Source organism: Fragaria vesca, linkage group LG3 (genome assembly GCF_000184155.1).
Source record: "Fragaria vesca subsp. vesca linkage group LG3, FraVesHawaii_1.0, whole genome shotgun sequence".
Taxonomy (NCBI): domain Eukaryota; kingdom Viridiplantae; phylum Streptophyta; class Magnoliopsida; order Rosales; family Rosaceae; genus Fragaria; species Fragaria vesca.
The window spans coordinates 2,704,557-2,722,798 of NC_020493.1; the positions used below are offsets into that span (position 1 = coordinate 2,704,557).

An 18,242-nucleotide genomic window follows, 5' to 3' on the forward strand; every position below is an offset into this window, starting at 1 on the left:
ACAAGATGTAGAAATGGTTTGAAATACGAGTGCTTCAGTAAGTGTAAGACGCTAACCGAATAGTTAGCAAAGATGCAGCAAGCAAAAGATCCTATGGCCTAACTGGCTGCAAGTTGAATAAGCTATGAGTCTATGACCCTCTTTAGATCACTCTGTGATACACCATCGGTAATATATGATCTTGAAATGTGTTCTAATTTGACTAAATATCAACGTCTCTGAAAGATTTTTCAATAATTATTTGAAGTCGAAAAGCAAGAAAATTCATGAAAAAGAAATTTTAAAAAATTGGTTCGATACACCATTGGCATATTTGGACCGATGTTGGTAAAACATGAAATTTAAAGGTACAAGTGTCTTGTGCATAAACTTAGAAGTTCACCAGATTATTAATCTAAACTTTGATGCATGTATGCACCTAGAGCACTCAAGCTATTCTCTATTTGTGATTGTTTTTATTTTTAGAAATGAAAGAATTGTTACAACAATTAATCTTTCAAGTTTCAAACATCATATACAACAAAATTAACACCTCTTTTTCTTTGATAATTTCCAAACATATAGTTCAAAGCCATGCAACTAATCTACTTGTGAGTCCATAAATATAGTAAGATACTAATTAGACTAGCTTATATTATCACAAAAACGTGTCATGACTCATGAATTGGATGTTTCTAGGACCTGATAGATATTCAGTATCAGAAACCAAATACATTTCACGAGGTTACTTCTCTTAAATGATTGTACAGACATTTAAGAACACTTGGGATGAGGAAGGGAGAAAAGAATAACTTCGATCGAATTGTAAGTTACATCTTCAAAACAGACACACAGAGATAAATAACAAATGTAAATATTTCTCCGAATGAAGGAATGCAAGCTGAATGACTACACTACGGTTAAACCAGAAATACCACCAACTTCAGAAGCATTATAGTAAGTTGTTATCCGATGAAGGAAGCATGCATTCACTTGCAGCTTGCCATTACTTCTTTCGCTTCAGTTTTCTGCATAAACACTATCCTCAGTTAGAAATAAACCAGCTTAAGTAAACACAGATATAGGAAGAAAACTATACATCAAGCGCTAACCAATCTAACGTACATTTAACTACATGAGTCTGCACTAACATATAAACATCCTTTTGTCAATATGAATCTTTTACAATATAAAGAAGAAAGACACATGGATTTATGACGACTCTAGGGTTAAACAAGGTTGTTTTGTGAATCATCTACAAACTTTTACTTGGTTAGTGGCAGATATGATATTAATGAAAATAACACTTTTGAGTGAACTGGTTCCTCACTGCTCTAGTGTGCAAAAGATTCTGTCTATATGCTATTCAAGATAGATAAACTCATTGCATCATACAACTTATGGTAAGGAATTCTTTCAAATTTAAGTAAAGGACATAGATGACTAATTAAAACATGGGAAATGCAGTGTTTCAAGCACTATAAAAAATGCTCACTTCAAGTACAAAATCAGAACTGCAATTGAGGATTTTCATAATCTCACTCAACCCACAGAGACTGATCCTAAATTCTGAGATATTTCCTCCTCAAGGAACACAGATATCCTGTAACCTTCTTCACGGAAGAGATTCCTCACCATTTAGAGTTTTGAAGTTTTCATGACTTTTGACTTCCTAAGTCATCCTTTCATCTACAATTATCTAGTTCAAGCTCAGGTCTGATTTTGTACTTCTTTCTATATCTTTTGAACTAAGAAAACTAGTGTAGCTATTACAATCTTATATATTAATGCTTATACAATCTCAGGAAACTTCATTCACTCTTATTTCAGCCATTATTGCTTATACTAGCATGAAGGTAAATGAAGAATTGATATGTGGGTAAGTAAAAGACCACCACTAGTTTAGCAAGTGGAAGACATCAAAGAAGTATGAAAGAACTCAACTGATGCAAAGAATTGAGAAATATAGGTTTGAAGGCCCAAACTCTAGCTGTATTAGTAAAGCAAACCTAAATAACTGAAGCATCAACAAATATTACAACTATCAAGAGTGCTGACATGGACTTGATATCTAGGACATTGTTAAGAGAATCAAATTATTCATTGATAGATTCATCCAAAAGAGATATATAATCAGTCCGTGAATGCCAGAAGACACTGGATCAGATTCTTACGATTAATGGTTCAGAGAATTGATAGCATGATCTAAGTTCTCATCTGTTCGATCATATGTCTAACTTAGTACAACATGCAATAACACGCAAGATAACTTTCTCTAGAGAGATGAAAACTGATGTATATCGATCAATGCTTAGGTGTAGAAGAGCATCAATGATGAACTTGATTTGGCCTTGAGCCAGAAGGTATCTTCTCTCCTCAGAACAATGGGATAGAGGGATTTCACATGTAAAAGCAAAAGTTAGTGTGAACTTTATAATAAGATTGTCTTAGCCTACTCCAGCTAAACAAGAAGACTCAGCACACATGCATATCTTGCAAATAAGGAAGCTGAGAAAATCAAGGAAGTATTCTCATCATCAGTTTCTAGATGGCAGGGAAAGCTAGGGAATTGATCAAAAACTTTAATAGGAACCAGAACTACGGAATTCATGATGCATGAGGCCATGAGGGTGTAATCTTATGTTTAGATTGGTGAGGTGGAAAACTATTTGTGAGTTGAGAGGCTTGTTATGGGAATGCTTACACTATTTTCTTCTAAACTAGTTGATAATTTTTTTTTTCTAAAATGGAAGTCGGGTAATGATAGTAAAAAACCTAAAAGGTCCTTGCTTCCTCACACAAACCAGATATTGTTGTTCAGGCTGGTTTGTGAGGTTGTAGAAATGTTGGTTTATACAGGAAGTGTAAAGCTTTCAAAGGGAAGAAGCAACAATGTTGTTAACAGTACTTACTATGTGTTAAACGCAAAGTAATCACTTTGATATACCTACATTCAAGTTTCTGCATGTTAATTCTTTTTCACAGATATCTTAGACTTGCTTTGAAGTTTAATTAATCAGCACTAAGAGATGCAAGGAATCACTTTGATATACCAACATTCAAGTTTCTACATGTTAATTCTTTTTCACAGATATCTTAGACTTGCTTAGAAGTTTTGAAGTTCAAGTAATCAGCACAAAGATATGCAAGGAAGGCAGAATTGGAGGCTAACGAAAGATGAATGAGAATAAATAACACTAAACATATATACAAAGATAATTTGAAAAGTACCACATTTCATTTCTGTAACCTAAAGAAAAATGTTACCTATCGTTCGAACATACCAAAAGATATCGAATGGTATATTGATAGAAGAACATTTGAATCGATGACATTTAAGTGCATATAAAGATAAATGCTCTAAATAACAACTATTAACAACCTCCTTTTCTCCATACAGTTTGTAGTCTCCTTTATTATAGATGGTAATACTATTATTGAAGCAAATTTATCCTCGTATGCAAATACTTGTGACATGAAGGTCCAATACCTGCCTACGTGCATGGGCATAGTATTTTATATATGCTTCAAGCAAACCATTCTAAGTTGAACTTACCCCGACACAGCGCCGAGCATTAGCCATGTTGAAGCTTGGGAAGTCGAAAACAACACTGAAAAGCTATACATACCCAGAAGAAAAAGCTAAAGGCTAACCTAATTAACCTAAACCTAAGTGACCAACACAAGGCTTTACCATTTGAATGGCAACACCTGTCAACGACATGGATGGTCTGTACTAAGAGAGAAGGGAACCAACAATAGAACAAACGAGGAGACAACCAGCCGATCCCTCTGTTAACCACACAATGCAGGAGAATCAAAAGCACATTACAATAATATATCTATATAAATAGTAAAATCCCACAAACCCTTGGCCCAATGCCTCACTTCTTTATTCAGATTACCAAGACAAAAGCATGTTGCTTTAGCATACTAGGATGCAATTACATGTCAAATCCAAAAAGCATACCGGCCATGAAACAAATCATATACAATTAGTCTAATCATTCATGAAAGAAAAAGAAAACCACCCCTTCCACCCATTCATAAGGCAAATTCATGAGAGAACCAAACAAGCACAGAAATGAACAGAAATGCAAGTAATGAAGATTGGTTGCGAGTAGTTACCGGAAAAAAGATCAGTTCTTTGCTTTTCCCTTGTGGTCTGAATGCCGGCTTCCGTCACCGTAGAGCTGCAATCCAGCTGGGAACTGGTGGTGGTGGTGGTGGTGATTCTCCATGGTTGGAGCTGCGGCGGCTCCGATGAAGAAAGGTACATTGGACTCCATGGGAGAGAACCTTTGGAGCTGAGACAAAAGAGAAGGCGATGATGATGAATTGGACTGAAGGGTCCCCCCATTGAAACCAGCAAGGCCGCCAGAAGAAGACATCGACATCGAGAAGTTGAGGTTGTATTCACCGCCATTGGCGGCCGCCGAGACAGGGATGTAGTCGGGAACGAACGAGAAATGCTGCGGCATCTCCGGGTGGCTGCTACTGCTGCTGCTGCGGTGGTGGTGGTCACCGGAGATGCTGAACAATGTCTGCGCCGGCAGCGAATTCCCCAGGTGGATTTGCCCGGAGAATTGATGCTGGTTTCGAGCAGGGGTGGGGGAAAGTCCGAGGAGACTACTCGACCCGAATGAGTAGTCCATCTGTTGTTGTTGATGTGCCGCCGCCTTGTGGAATAAAACGTGTTCGCCGTTGCAGTTCTGATGATGATGATGCCCGGTGGGACTGTTGTTACTGTTGTGTCCTATTCCGCCGGTGAGAAGCTCAGTGAAAGATGAGTTTTGAGAAATAGCCTGTGCAATGCGGGAAGACTCGTTATTGTTGTAATTGTTGTTGGATTCCTTCTCCTTCTCTTTGGCTGTTCTCTCCCGGGCTCGCTCCCGGGCCGCCTTCACCCGATTCGGCCGGGACAGCGACAGCCCGGATCCTTTGCTTGTCTCGGAAGTACTACTGCAAGCCGATTTCGAAAGACAAAGCTGCTGTTGATTCATTTGATGGTGATAATTGGGGTGATCATCAACATCAACCTCAACAGAGTCCAAACCATGCTCGCTGCTCCCCCTCTTCTCATCGCTGAGCTGCTTGGGAGTGTCCGGGAACGAGTCGGTGTTCAGCGAAGGAAGCTCGGCGATGGCGTCAGCAGCAGACTTTATCAACCACTCAACTGCTTTGCTGGGTTGGTCGTAACCCAACCGATCTTGAAGATCATAGAACTGAATGGCTGTTGAAACCGACAACCGGACCCTCCTGTCCCTTAAACCTTTTGAAGTCCACACCTTGCTGTGGCGATCTTTGCCTCCGGAGGCTCTCGAGACCCGGATGATTCGAGAGTGGTGCCACCCGTTAAGGTGGTTAGTAGTCTTGATCTCCCTGCCGCCGCCGCCGCCGCCGCCGCCGCCGTTGTTGTCTTCCTCATCTGGGTTCTTGGCTACGGAGCTGCTTCCTCTGCCGCCATTTCCGATTCTTGGGAACTTGCAGGGCTGCTGAGCTGGAATCTCCTCAACCTCCATAGCATCACATTCATGCCTCAACACTCATCATCCAATTCAAACAAACAAACACCCTTTCTTGAACTGGGTTTGGACTTTACAGACTAGTTCGGGTTAGGTTGGTGAGAGAGAAAGTTTGAAGCTTTGATTAGATGGGGTGTGATTAGAGAGTGGAGAAGGAGTAGAGAGAGTAGTGCAGGTGGGGTTACTGTGTCCTATGCATTGATGACGATAATTCAGAGAGGTACTTTGGCTGTGTAGTGATATAAAGGCCTTTTTTTACGGTGTGATATATCACGGTCCAAGTCAGGGAGCCTAGTCTCTCCTCTCGTTTAAGCTTTTGCAGAAACAGGAGTGCTTTCACCAAAAGCAAAGCCTGCAGAATTTCACGTCTCAGCTCAGACCTTGCCTCTAGCTAGCTCAGCCCTGCAAAACCCCAAAAAAATAAGAAATCAGTTTTTTTTTTCTCTTACATGTAAATCTAATAATAGCCAGAGCAGACTAAATATTAAAACCATTTTCAGATGCCTAAAAAACGTACACATTTATTTACACTGATAAAGACTCGTTCAAAGAACACAGCTGCAGAGAGAGTGAGAGATCTGACTTTCATGTTTTTGTGCAAACACAACACTGCAACAGCTAAAAGCCTAACTGGACTAAACCTAAGAAAAGGGTTTTAAAGAAGATGAGCTTTAAACATAGCCAAAGTAGAAACAAAGAAAGAGGGAGAGAGAGAGACCCATCATCCTCTCCCATAAACACAGGCCTTAGCTTAGAGAGCCAGCCAACTAGTTTCTGGTTCAGATTTAACTCATCTGGCCAAACCCAGACCCTTTTGAGCTTCCAAAGCTCTCAGTATTTAAACCCTTTGGCTTGGCTCTAAAAATGCCAGACATACTCCCAGACCCACACTATTAAGAAAAGGCGAAAATTTTGTTAATTTAAAATTGAGAAAAATTTAATTCAAACCTTGAACAATGTTGGATGTTTTTGATTTGGTACAGGTGTCAAGCTCTCTCTGATTTGTTACAACTTACAAGTACAGCCAAGCTTGGAGCAGTGTGATTGTTTGTCTGCAGATTCATGAGCAAATGAGATTTAACCATCCAAAGCTCACAGATCTGAGCATTAACACTTGATGGGATCAGTTCCTTTGCTGCAAAGAAAACCAACAAATCAAACAAACTTTCAGATTCTTGTCCTTCCCATTGCCTCTACCTCTGATCTAAACCTTATCAACAGTTCAACACTCTTTATAATAATATCAATTAAAGCTGTGTGAGATTTAAGCTCAACCAAGCTGATTTTCAGAGCTGAAATAGCTGGAAAAGATATGAAATTGCAGATTTTCAAGCTCCAAAAGAAATAGATGGGTGCAATGGTTAATTAATAAGACAAAGCTCAAGAAATGACCTAGAAATTACTTCCAAGCTGGAATTGGGTTTCTGGAGTAGTCTTTCAAGAATTAAGCTTAACACACAGCTCCTTGATCCCTGTAAAGTCCAGAAAAGTTTCATTAACTAACCTAAACAAAGAACACCCAAAACCAGAAACTCAAAAAGTTTCGATCTTTATTCTTCAAAACTTGCAAAAAAAATGAAGGGGAAAAGACTCACAATATGAAATTAAAAATTGGAAGCGGGTTTGAGAGAGGAGAGTGAGCTAGGGTTGTGGGGTGTGTTTGGCGGGTAAGGAAGTAATCAGAAATGGAAGGAGATGATTGAAAATTGGAAGTGGAAATTGATAGTGTTTCAAAAGTGGGGTTAAGGCTTAAGTAGATGAAGTAGTTCAAGTAGTGATGGAAGATAAGAAGACAGAGAGTGAATATATAAGGAAGGAGAGAGAGTTGGGTTCTTCTTCTTCCCCATTTGAGCAAACCACCGGGCTTATCGGGAAAGCATAGCACACACAGCGCCGTTCTCTCTACTTTATATATCTCTACTCATATTCTCTCCTCTTTTGCCCTCTCTTCTCTTCCATTTTACCTTATTACCTTTTCTGCTATCTCTTTTCTTAATTGCAGATATTCAGACTAGAAAATGATCTTTTGTAATGTCTATGTTTTTTGATATATAATTTTCTTTCATCTTCAGAAGGATGAGGGACTTTGAATAAATAACTGTGGTCAAAGCATTTTCTGGAAGAGAATTTCATTTTCAGAATTATATCTGAGCAAATAAAATCCATGAGAGTTGTAATTAGACAAAAATAAAATGTGGCTTTCAATGATGGGAATTTAAGAACAAGAAGTGGGAATGTGAAGGAGGTATAGAAATCATTGAGTTGAGGACCTGAGGTATATGCTGTAGTCATATCACCATATTATTCATGTACTCATCTTAATTTCTACATGAAAATGAATTAAAACAGATATTTTTTATATATTTTTATAAAAAGATGTTGACACTCCAAAATTATTTTACTACTACGAAAACAAAAATATGATATTATTTGAAAAAATATATATTTGTTTTGCATGTACTTTATATCTTTACTTCTTAAATGTGTAGAATAATGAATGTCATGTTGGTTTCGCATACTGAAACTTCTGAAATGGTCCACGACCCATCAGAACTGTGGTTAGAATCAGCGTGTGTCACTCACGTGGGAGTTAAATTGGTTGGCATGTTATCGGAATTTTCCCTTACGATGATATTTTGTTGGTTCATCTTCAACCTCTATAACCTATAAGCACTTTAACGATCTTATTACATATTGTTGACTTAGAAAACTCATATATATTACTATCTCGTCAAATGATCGAGGAGATCTAATTGCAAAACAAAAATCCATTGACCTTAAACACCTCCACCAAATCAGTTCTCCTTTCTCCACCATCGTCCCAAACCATCATACCATCCTCATCACTTGACCCTCAATCACTCAGAAGTCATAACCAACCTCTACCTTTTCTTCTCCTCATATGATTCGAAATCCTTCCTCAAACCAAGTTCGGGTAAGAACCAGTATGGAAAACTGAGCTCGTATCATATGCTAAGAACGCTATCTGAATTTGATGGGAAATGATAACCCATTTTGGGGATTTTTGAAAAATGATAGATCAATCCAATTTACCTTCTCTAACCCCTTGTTTAACTCTTCAACTCATAACTCATCCCACTCTTGTTGCTCAGACACATATTTAACTGTAGTCCGTATGGACCGCGAACCATATCAGATGTTCTCTTCGCATACAACATACTTTAACATAACCTATCACAAACCTTGTTGTGGAAGAATGAAATTGCCTATATCTTGTCGTTTTGAACATTGGAAGAAATTAACTAGTAGTAAAGATGGAATTTCCTCCTTATATATATAACACATTTATTTTGATGTTTGATACTAAAACTAATTCTTAATGGGTTAATGTTTGCTTTGACATCACATGCCATCTTTAATTAGGTCTAGGCCTCTAGCTTGCTTTGCATTGTTTCCATCTTCTACAAGTAGCTAGGGTAAGCTATTCATTAAGGAATTACCATTCACATTCAATATTATCATTCATGTCAGTCAATAAAAGATGCTTCAAATAAGTGCTGCTGTCCTTTTTACTTTGAGCTAGCATAGTAACATAAGTAATTCGCATATAATTCCAAAAAAAAAAGAAAAAAAGAAGAAGAAGAAATTCACATCCTTTCACATTATTAGAATGCAGCCATGTAATGGCTATGCCAGTTTAGCTAGGATGCAATGTATTCCAACCTTATTGTACCAAAAGACAAGTTAAAATCAAACCACTCTAGCTACCCCCCATAAATATACTGGTAAGATATCCATCAAGAGGGTGTACTTTCTCTGAGTCATAACACCTTAGGCTTTAGAAGTGCAGTGAAATGAAGCTGTCATCTAACTAGACCTGGTTGGACTTAATAATTTACCCTATAAGTATCTGACTATGAAATTGAATGCATGTTAAACATGGCAACATGCTATATATGGAACAAATTAACTACACAGGCATCTATAAATTAACCAGTTTCAATTTTTGTGAGCAGTCTGCCTCAATTATTTACAAGTTGACTGATTTGCAGTTATTTCTTCTACTTTTGAATCATGAAAATAGTTTTGCAGTTATTTCTTTGCCATGTACCATGTGTAAATCAAGGGTATATAAGTAGGAATACTCAATGATCTATTGTAGAACTCCTACAAGGTTTGGTACAACTGATCTCAACTAGATCTTAGTTGGAAAAGGGTTTTTCATTTGATTCAATAGAGGACTTCCAGTGGTAATTAGTTGGATCATTCGCTTTAGCTTGAATCAATCTTTTCCAGCACTACTGTTTACTATAGAGAGATAGGCACATTGATAGTTCTGCGGTGTGATGTATATAATTTGAAAATTGATGAGAATCTACCTAGTTTCAAAGACTATACAAAGCCTCCTTTGATGATACAAATGCACAGGAGATAAGCTAAACACTGCAATAGCCTTAAATTATCGCATGATCTATCAAATAATTCACAATTTTAGGGTTTCACTTATTGATCGATCGATGCTTATTTGAAATCCATTTAAGTATTTGACTAGGTTGATAATTAAGAAATTCGTATGGACTATCGGAGTACCTAGCTTCAAGCAAATCTTATTCTTCAAGTTCAACATATTTAACCGACAACTTTACTTATCTAACATGTTTCTAAACGCGAATTATACAATTCTCTAACTTAAATACTCTCCTAACAAGTTGTGCGAATTCACAAAACATATGGTCATCATAGAATCCCTGTATAAAATGGTGACACTGTAATTGTAACTCAAGTATGAGGGTCAATCTCAATTATCACAAAAAAGAAATGGAAAGGAAATCGCCAAAACAAAAAAGGATGGTTCAAGAGTTAAAGGCCTTTCCTCCCCACCCAAATGTCGAGTTGGGAACTCACTCAACGTACCTCACCAATCACGCTTGTAAAAAGGACTTCTTTTGAGGTGGGTTTAATTTTTAATTCAACTTAGGATATGATTAATTTTGTTGATCCGTACAGGTTAATGATGTGTCTCTTCTCTCTTTCCTACCCATATCCCTAATAACACTAAATTGTGTGAGAAATGATGTAACAAATAGTATAGAATTATAGAGGTGGCATCATACTGTGGGCTGTGGAGGCAGCAAAAGAGAAACCCACTGTGGAAGCATATGATGTGTTTGCTGGAAAATAATGTAGCAACAGGAGAGAACAATTATATGAGCAGTGAGCTACTCTATTTGATCTAAGGAGATAGACTTCATATAAAATTTGAGATGATGGAAAGTATGGAAATTAAAGTATGTCTTTTCAATTTTCTGTACCTATGTAGTAATGTAGATGAGAAGATTGGACAGCTCAAGTCTTGTTTATATATCTCAAAAATTAGACATTTGTAGAACACAATCTTGTAGGTCTATTATTGCTTGCTTTGTAGTTAGGGTTATATATAATTAGTTGGTTTTGAGTGTTTGAGTCTAATTTGTTCGTGGACAATATGGAACATGATTGTGTTATATTTCTAATTCCAAGAGTTTATTGGTAATACGTTACATTATTATTGTTCAAGTATGTCATTAACTGTGAAAACAATTTCTCAGCCTGATTGACGTTTCAACTGTCAATTTGTTGAATAACAAAAGTAAAATAGTGATTCCTGCACTGTGGTGTAATTATCCATAAAACTACAATGCAGGTTGCAACCAACACCAAACACATCGAAGTTTATGGATACATATTGTGAGTTAGAAATTCAAGAACTTTGTACCATATGCTGTCTTGTTCAATGTCGTCTTGATCTTTATTTGAAAATTTCTAATATTTATTGTTATGAAAGAAAACAGAAGACCATAAATGTTTTTTGGTAATAGAAGACCATAAATGTTTAATATATGCTGGATTCATGTTTAATATACCTTGACAGATGTATTAAGTGCAGAGCCACACTAGAGTCTATTAGGTCACACACACATATATAGGGTCTTTCCATTAAGGGGTCTCTTTTTTTAACATATATGAAGGATGAGAGATTACACCAACTTTTCAATTATATTTGTGAATGTCCACCGTTCAATTTGTTGGTCCTTATATATAGATCAATTATGTAAATTTTCAGCCAATTTGGTGATCGTTAAGGTGTCGAACAAGATTAAATCAATGAACGAACTAAATTTGCCAAACCTGAACCGTTCATGCTTAAAATTATAAATCGTAGTTTTGAATGCCTTAACGATCACCAAATTTTCTGAAAATTTGCTGAAAATTTGCATAAGTGATCAACTCATATAGAACTACATATTGAACGGTGGAGATTCAAAAATATAATCGAAAAGTTGGTGTAATCCCACCCAAAACGGCGAGATCGATTTGAATGTCTGGGCAACAACCTCCACCCAAACTTTCAGACAATGTCGATCTCGGCTGCAAACTGGTATTCAGCGGACTCGCCGGCAAGAAAAAGTGATCGGGGATGCCTCTGGTGTCCGCTCGAGTGGAAGAGCGCCGTCGTCAGCGCCGGACAATGGAGAACGGAGAGACGTCTACACTTTAAGGGTTGTGCGGACGTCCACTAGTCCTCATTCTTTCTGTGTGTGTGTGTGTGTGTATATATATATATGATTTTGTATAATATAGTACTTTACCAAAAACATATATACATAAGATAATCTGGACTGAATCATCAAATAAAGTAGTTTTTTTTTTATATGCTAAAAGACTGATTACAAAACAGAACCTCGGGAGCATCCAGCTCCAAAGATATCAAAATTAATGGTCTGCCTTAAAATCGGGGGAAAGCTTGAATCCCAATGACAAGGACTTGAAAGTTGGTGGCCAAAGTTGACAAGCTCGTTGGCCGCGAAGTTAACCTCTCGGAAGACATGCTGAAATGAGATGCTATGAATTGAACTCGCCAAACTCCTGATAACTTGGATAAGCTGAATGAGTCTCCAAGGGCACTTGAATTTTCCATTAACACAATTGATAACTATAGAGGAGTCACCTTCAAACAAAAGATTATGGAACCCCAAATCTAGAGCAGTGAGGAGATTATCCCTGAGTGCAGTAGCTTTTGCAATGGGAACAGTTGTCTTCCCAATCTTATGGGCAAAAGCCAACACATGGCAGTCAGAGTCGTCTCTCAAAATGAAACCAGCAGCAACAACAGAATTTTGTTGCAACACTGATCCATCAAAATTAATCTTTATGCTTCCAGAAGGAGGAGGGTTCCATTTGATGTTGGGACTTGGTATGAGACTTGGAGTAACATTGCTGTAGCGAGGAAAGTTGCAATGGTATGAAGCAGCGCAAATAACAACTGCATGGGGAGAAAAGTTATTGTTTTTGAAGACACAATCGTTGCGCTTCTGCCAAATCTGCCAACAAAGGGTAAGAATTTTTCCAAACTTAGCCGCATCAAAAAGCCTATTTATAAATATATCCTACAAAGTTTGAATTAGATTATCATAATTCTAAATATCTTCACAATTTGCTAGGTCCCAAACTTGACCCGAGGTGCGACACTTGCAAAATAAATGAGTTAAAATCTATCCTTCCTGTGAGCACAAAAGACATAAATTACTTGGGATCAGATAATACCAAACATGTGCAATCTGCTTTTGGTTTTTAACCTTCCTCTTAAAAGAAACCAGCTAAAAGTTTTGATTTTAGGAGCCAAATCTGATGAACTAGGAAAGTTTGATACGGAAAGTTTCGAAATCAAATAAAGAAGTTGATGAACTAGGATTATTATTATTTTTTCTGCTGAGAAAATGATTGAACAAGCTTGATCTTATACTTACATTCTTACTCCCAGATAAGGAAATATATGTATCACACAACCTTAATTTAAGAGAAATATATATGGCATATGAAAATCACGAGCTCAAATCTCATCCTCTATTAACTTCATCACACCTCATAAGTCATAAAACTCTAGCATCCCATCAAAAACTAAGATTTGGTTCACCAAATGAGTACTGATAACTATAGGAACATCACACCAAGTAAACGCCATTACTCAATTGTCATTATTTTACTATCACAAGTACTTAACTCATTTTAGTAGTGAAAATCTCCATGCCAGAAGCAAACATAATAATAATATATATGTACGTCATATATATAAAGTAACCCTGTAGTGGATTATGAGTCAGTGACACTTTAAAGTTGAGATGAGTACTCCAAAACAGAATTGCTTCATGTAATATGGAGCATTTTTAATAAGGAACTCCACAGTGAGGATTAGTTTAGAGCTTTCAATTTATGGTTCCAAAATTTTATGTTTCGATCATATTTTGGCATCTCATCCGTTCAGTTTTTAGGTCTATATAAGTATATTACTTTACAAATTTTCAGCCAAATTAATAATCGTTAAAGTAATGAACTAGATCAAATTAATGGACGAAACAAATCTGTTAAACATGAACCATTCAAGTTCATAATTTGGTAAACCACACTTATGAATGTTTTAACGATTTTCAATATGGTTGAAAATTTGCATAAATGATCTATTTAAGCGGATATAAGATTGAAAATCGGGATAAGCCGAAAATTCTTCAACTTAAGGATCCTCGTTATAATGGCTCACTCACATTATTTTTTCCATTGGATGGGATCATGGGAGTTGAGATAGTCCATAAAATGATCTGAGTAGGGGATTAAGCATTGAGATGTCTCTAGACTCAGATTAAGAAAAGACATCGGGCATGTATGTAATAGTATAACACTGTATGATATTTCGTTTAGCTAAGCAGACTAGGAAACTGTCTAGTTCTCTGCAGCCGGTGAGTATGGCTATGATATGATGAAGATTATTTGCTTGATTAGCTTCCCACACATGCATGTACTATGTATATTATAGCTCCTCGTACATCTTTTAATTCCTACACCTTAATATATATATATATATATAGAATTTTTCTCAGCTACAAACGTCCGCACCAATGGTTTTGGTGCGGATTTTCATTGTTGCACCACTTTTCGATCGAATTTTCTCATCTCCACCGTCTAGTATCTAAATAATATTGTATAGATCATCTCTACAAAATTTTAACCAATTTAGTAATCGTTAAGGCCCTCAAAATTACGTTTTTCTGTTATAAACATGAACGGTTCATATTTGACAGAATTCAGTCCATCCATTTGTTTTTCAAGTTTGAGGGCCTTAACGATTACCAAATGGGCTGAAATTTTGCAGAAATAATCTACACAATATTATCTAGATACTAGACAGTGGAGATGAGGAAATTCGATCGAAAAGTGGTGAAAAAATGAAAATCCGCACCAAAACCATTGGTGCGGACGTTTGTAGCCAAGAAGCCATGTATATATATATATATATATATAGTACTAGAAGAACTATTATTATTCGAGGAGGGAGCCATTCTAATAAGGAATATNTATAATGAGGAATAGTTGAAGACTTTTCTGTCTATATTCACATATTGACCGTTCAGTTTATAGGTATTTATGAGTAATCATTTCTGTAAATTTTCAGACATATTGAAAATCGTTAAAACATTTATAAGTATGGTTTACCAAATTATGAACTTGAACGGTTCATGTTTGACAGATTTAGTTCGTCTATTAATTTGATTTAGTTTGTTACCTTAACTGATTTGGTTAAAAATTTGTATAAATGATCTACTCATATAAACATAAAAACTAAACGGACAAGATGCTAATATGTGATCAAAAAATAGACATTTTAAACTATAAACTGAAAAGTCTTTAACTTGTCTTTCTTATAAAGTTTCTCACTCCCTAATTAACTTATCCAAAACGACTGTTTTGGTGTATATACAGTGTCTCCAACAGTACATGTTAGATTAGTTTTATAACTGCAAAAACTAATGAAAGCTTTGATTAAGAACTAGGGCCTAGCGTTTTGGTGTATATATAGTGTCTCCAACAGTACATGTTAGATTAGTTTTATATCTGCAAAAACTAATGAAAGCTTTGATTAAGAACTAGGGCCTAGGGGCATGTTGAGTTGATCTCGAAATTCCACGCTTAATCACTTGCCGGGTAAAAAGAAGCCAAACCTTAATATAATCTAAGAAAACCCTACTTTCTGCAACACACTTCATTCTTTATCGTTTATCATGAGCTTTATAATACTCTAATACTAAACAGAAACACAAGGAAACACATCAAGTTTTTAGCACTAAACTAATCGAAATGGTAGTGTGCATTCTCTAAACAATGTGTTAATCAATATGTTAATCAGGATTAAGCAAGTGCTTAGAGACTAGATGTGGCAGATGAGAAAGTGGGAGAGAGAGAGAGAAACAGAAAAGTAGGGTTCCTGTTCCAGCAAACCAATGCAAAGAGAGAACGATCGAGGAGGGTGGTAGACCGGTAGTGACTAGTGACACGCTCGAGAGAGAGAGAGGTGAAGGGACTGAAAGCTAGCTAGGTTAAATAATGGGTATAGGAAGCAGGGGCACGTGTCGTGGTCTGAGAGTTGGTAAAGGAGGAAGAAGAAGAAGGAGGAGCCGAGGAGGAGGACCTGTAAATCTGTAATGCATCAATGTGATGGATGGGATAGATGAGCAAGGACGATGAGGACGAACGGTTTTCGATGGATGTGAGAAAGTGGAAGGGAACGTGTCACGGTCCTCGTGAACACAGTGGCCACTTCACTGACTTCAGTACTAGTAATCCTTGTTGCTGTGCTCTACCTCCATGATCATGATCATCATAGTTGTTGTGCTTTCTCTTCAATCTGCACCTGCATCGCTTCGCTTTCCTCGTCTTTGTACTTGTTTTACTTTCACGACGAAAAAGGCATAAATAATGAGGACATACTTTCTCTGGTCCAATTTTACGAGTTAGAAAAAAAAATTAAAGGCTTAAAAACAGTTAACTCGCGCGGCTGTAATTTTTTCATAAAAAACTTCTGAAAAGATAAACGTAAACGCATGATTAGTTTCGCAAAACTCTTTACACCAACAATATAAAACTCAATTTCATTGTTATAAAAGGATGTCCAAATAGAACATAATTTTCTTAAACTCTGTATATATGTAATCAACTTAACCTAATGCAATTTGAACGAATTCAAAAATATAAAGAATGACAAATTGCGAAAATTGGTAATTTCTACATGATTAGGCGATTGGCAACAATGAAGGGAGGAATCTAGTTCTACCCTATCAAATTTGTACGTATAACTTGGAAAATCCATCACCACGGACTTATGGTTTTCCTTTGTTGAATAGGAATTTAAATAACAAGAAAATGCTTTGCTATGCTTAGCATTATTGATGAACACAACTACTAAACTACGTAAACCAGAAACATGAAAATGGTAAAATATAAAGAATCGTGTGTCATTAAACACTGAAGCAACTGATGAAATTTCACATTGATGCACAGGACGTACTATTTCATCGAATATACTGATGATGAGGGCTGAGATCGATCATGCTAGTTGATTACTTGGTTAATGGTACTTTGCTTGATATTTCATTTTCAAATGGGGACGTTTCTCGATTTAGGAACTATTTTGTAATTATTGTTTCGACTGAATAATAATGTCTTGTGCTGAATCGATCCAAAAGCATAAACCAAAAAGCTCCTTTTAGTTTGAAAGGGGAATGTGCAATGCTTGCGCGCTATTGGAGAGTTCTAACCTAAGCACAACCCAAACATTAACTCTTCAAACTTGAGAACTAGTTATATTAATGTCTATGCCGTAAAATAAAATTTACGATTCCGTTTAAGGACTTTCTAGACTCAAAAATTGATCCACGCCGAAAGAGTATTTTTAATTTTATAAAACGACAAGAGAATATTATCATTTGAGAAACAGTAATGTTTAATGTGTCTTGCCGTTGCAATAGTATAGAAAACTACGGCTACTTGACATAATAATGAGTTTTCCATGCATGTCTCTTTCTTACACAACACAGTAAAATGTGGAGGATAATATCTTATCTACAATGAAATGAATTCAAATTCAAAAAGAACAAGATAGTGGTTTCCACTTTCCAGTTTGGGAAGTTAAAGATGCAAGTGAAAGCTACAACCTGGTTTGGTTAAAACTCCATATAGAAGGCTATCAATTAAAATCAAAATAAAATAAACACCACCTACCTTTCACCCGTGATATTTTTCCAGTTTGGTACACGCCCAGAAACTATAATAGTTGACCATATCCAGGGGGTTTCAGCTTCTGTTGCAGTCAAAGATGGACCATCTCCAGAACTCTTATTAGACTAAGATCAAAGTCAAATATGACCTAGCTAGCTAGATTCATATAAATGATGGTTAATATTATTCAAAGATAGCGTATAGGTTTAGTTCATGCTCTGTTGAATTTGACCTAATGGTGGTCCACTCCAAAAGACATGGAATGAGTTGAAGAACATATATACTTCCCACGTAATTGGATTTGCTTAAGTTGTTTAGATCTTCAGTTCCTACAACTTTTGACCTTGATCTTACTCGTGTGTTCATCATATATGATCATCGAGAGAAATCATATATGTAGTGAAAATAATCGAAGTAGCTGAAATAGACGGTTATTTGATAGAGTGAATAGATTTGCTATTTCTTGAAATCTCTCTTTTGGTTTAAAATCGTGGTATAACGTGTATCCTCATGTTCCGGTCATAGAATAGATGAAATAAATCACAAAATGGATGATACACGAACATTTAAATGCCGAAAGGGGTCTCGAAGTTAAAAGTAAGAGACATTATTTCTCTAATTCTCTAGCAAGTTCTTAATCGGAAGTAAAGATCTTACGAGTCTGTAATATGATCATAATTCTTGCAACTGTTA

General features: G+C 36.5%; 2 protein-coding genes across 2 annotated transcripts in view; one reads left to right on the forward strand and one right to left on the reverse strand.

The window, feature by feature from the left end:
- Positions 1-18,242, forward strand: part of LOC101310880 — a 1,534,871-nt gene that overhangs the window by 491,588 nt on the left and 1,025,041 nt on the right. The gene's annotated exons all lie outside the window — the stretch shown is intronic.
- Positions 827-5,593, reverse strand: LOC101296182 (transcription factor TCP2-like). The gene is made up of 2 exons (XM_004293499.1): positions 4,108-5,593; positions 827-1,007 (listed from the first exon to the last, which is right to left on the reverse strand). Exon 1 carries the CDS (start codon positions 5,499-5,501, stop codon positions 4,119-4,121), a length of 1,383 nt encoding a protein of 460 aa, XP_004293547.1. The 5' UTR covers positions 5,502-5,593; the 3' UTR covers positions 827-1,007; positions 4,108-4,118.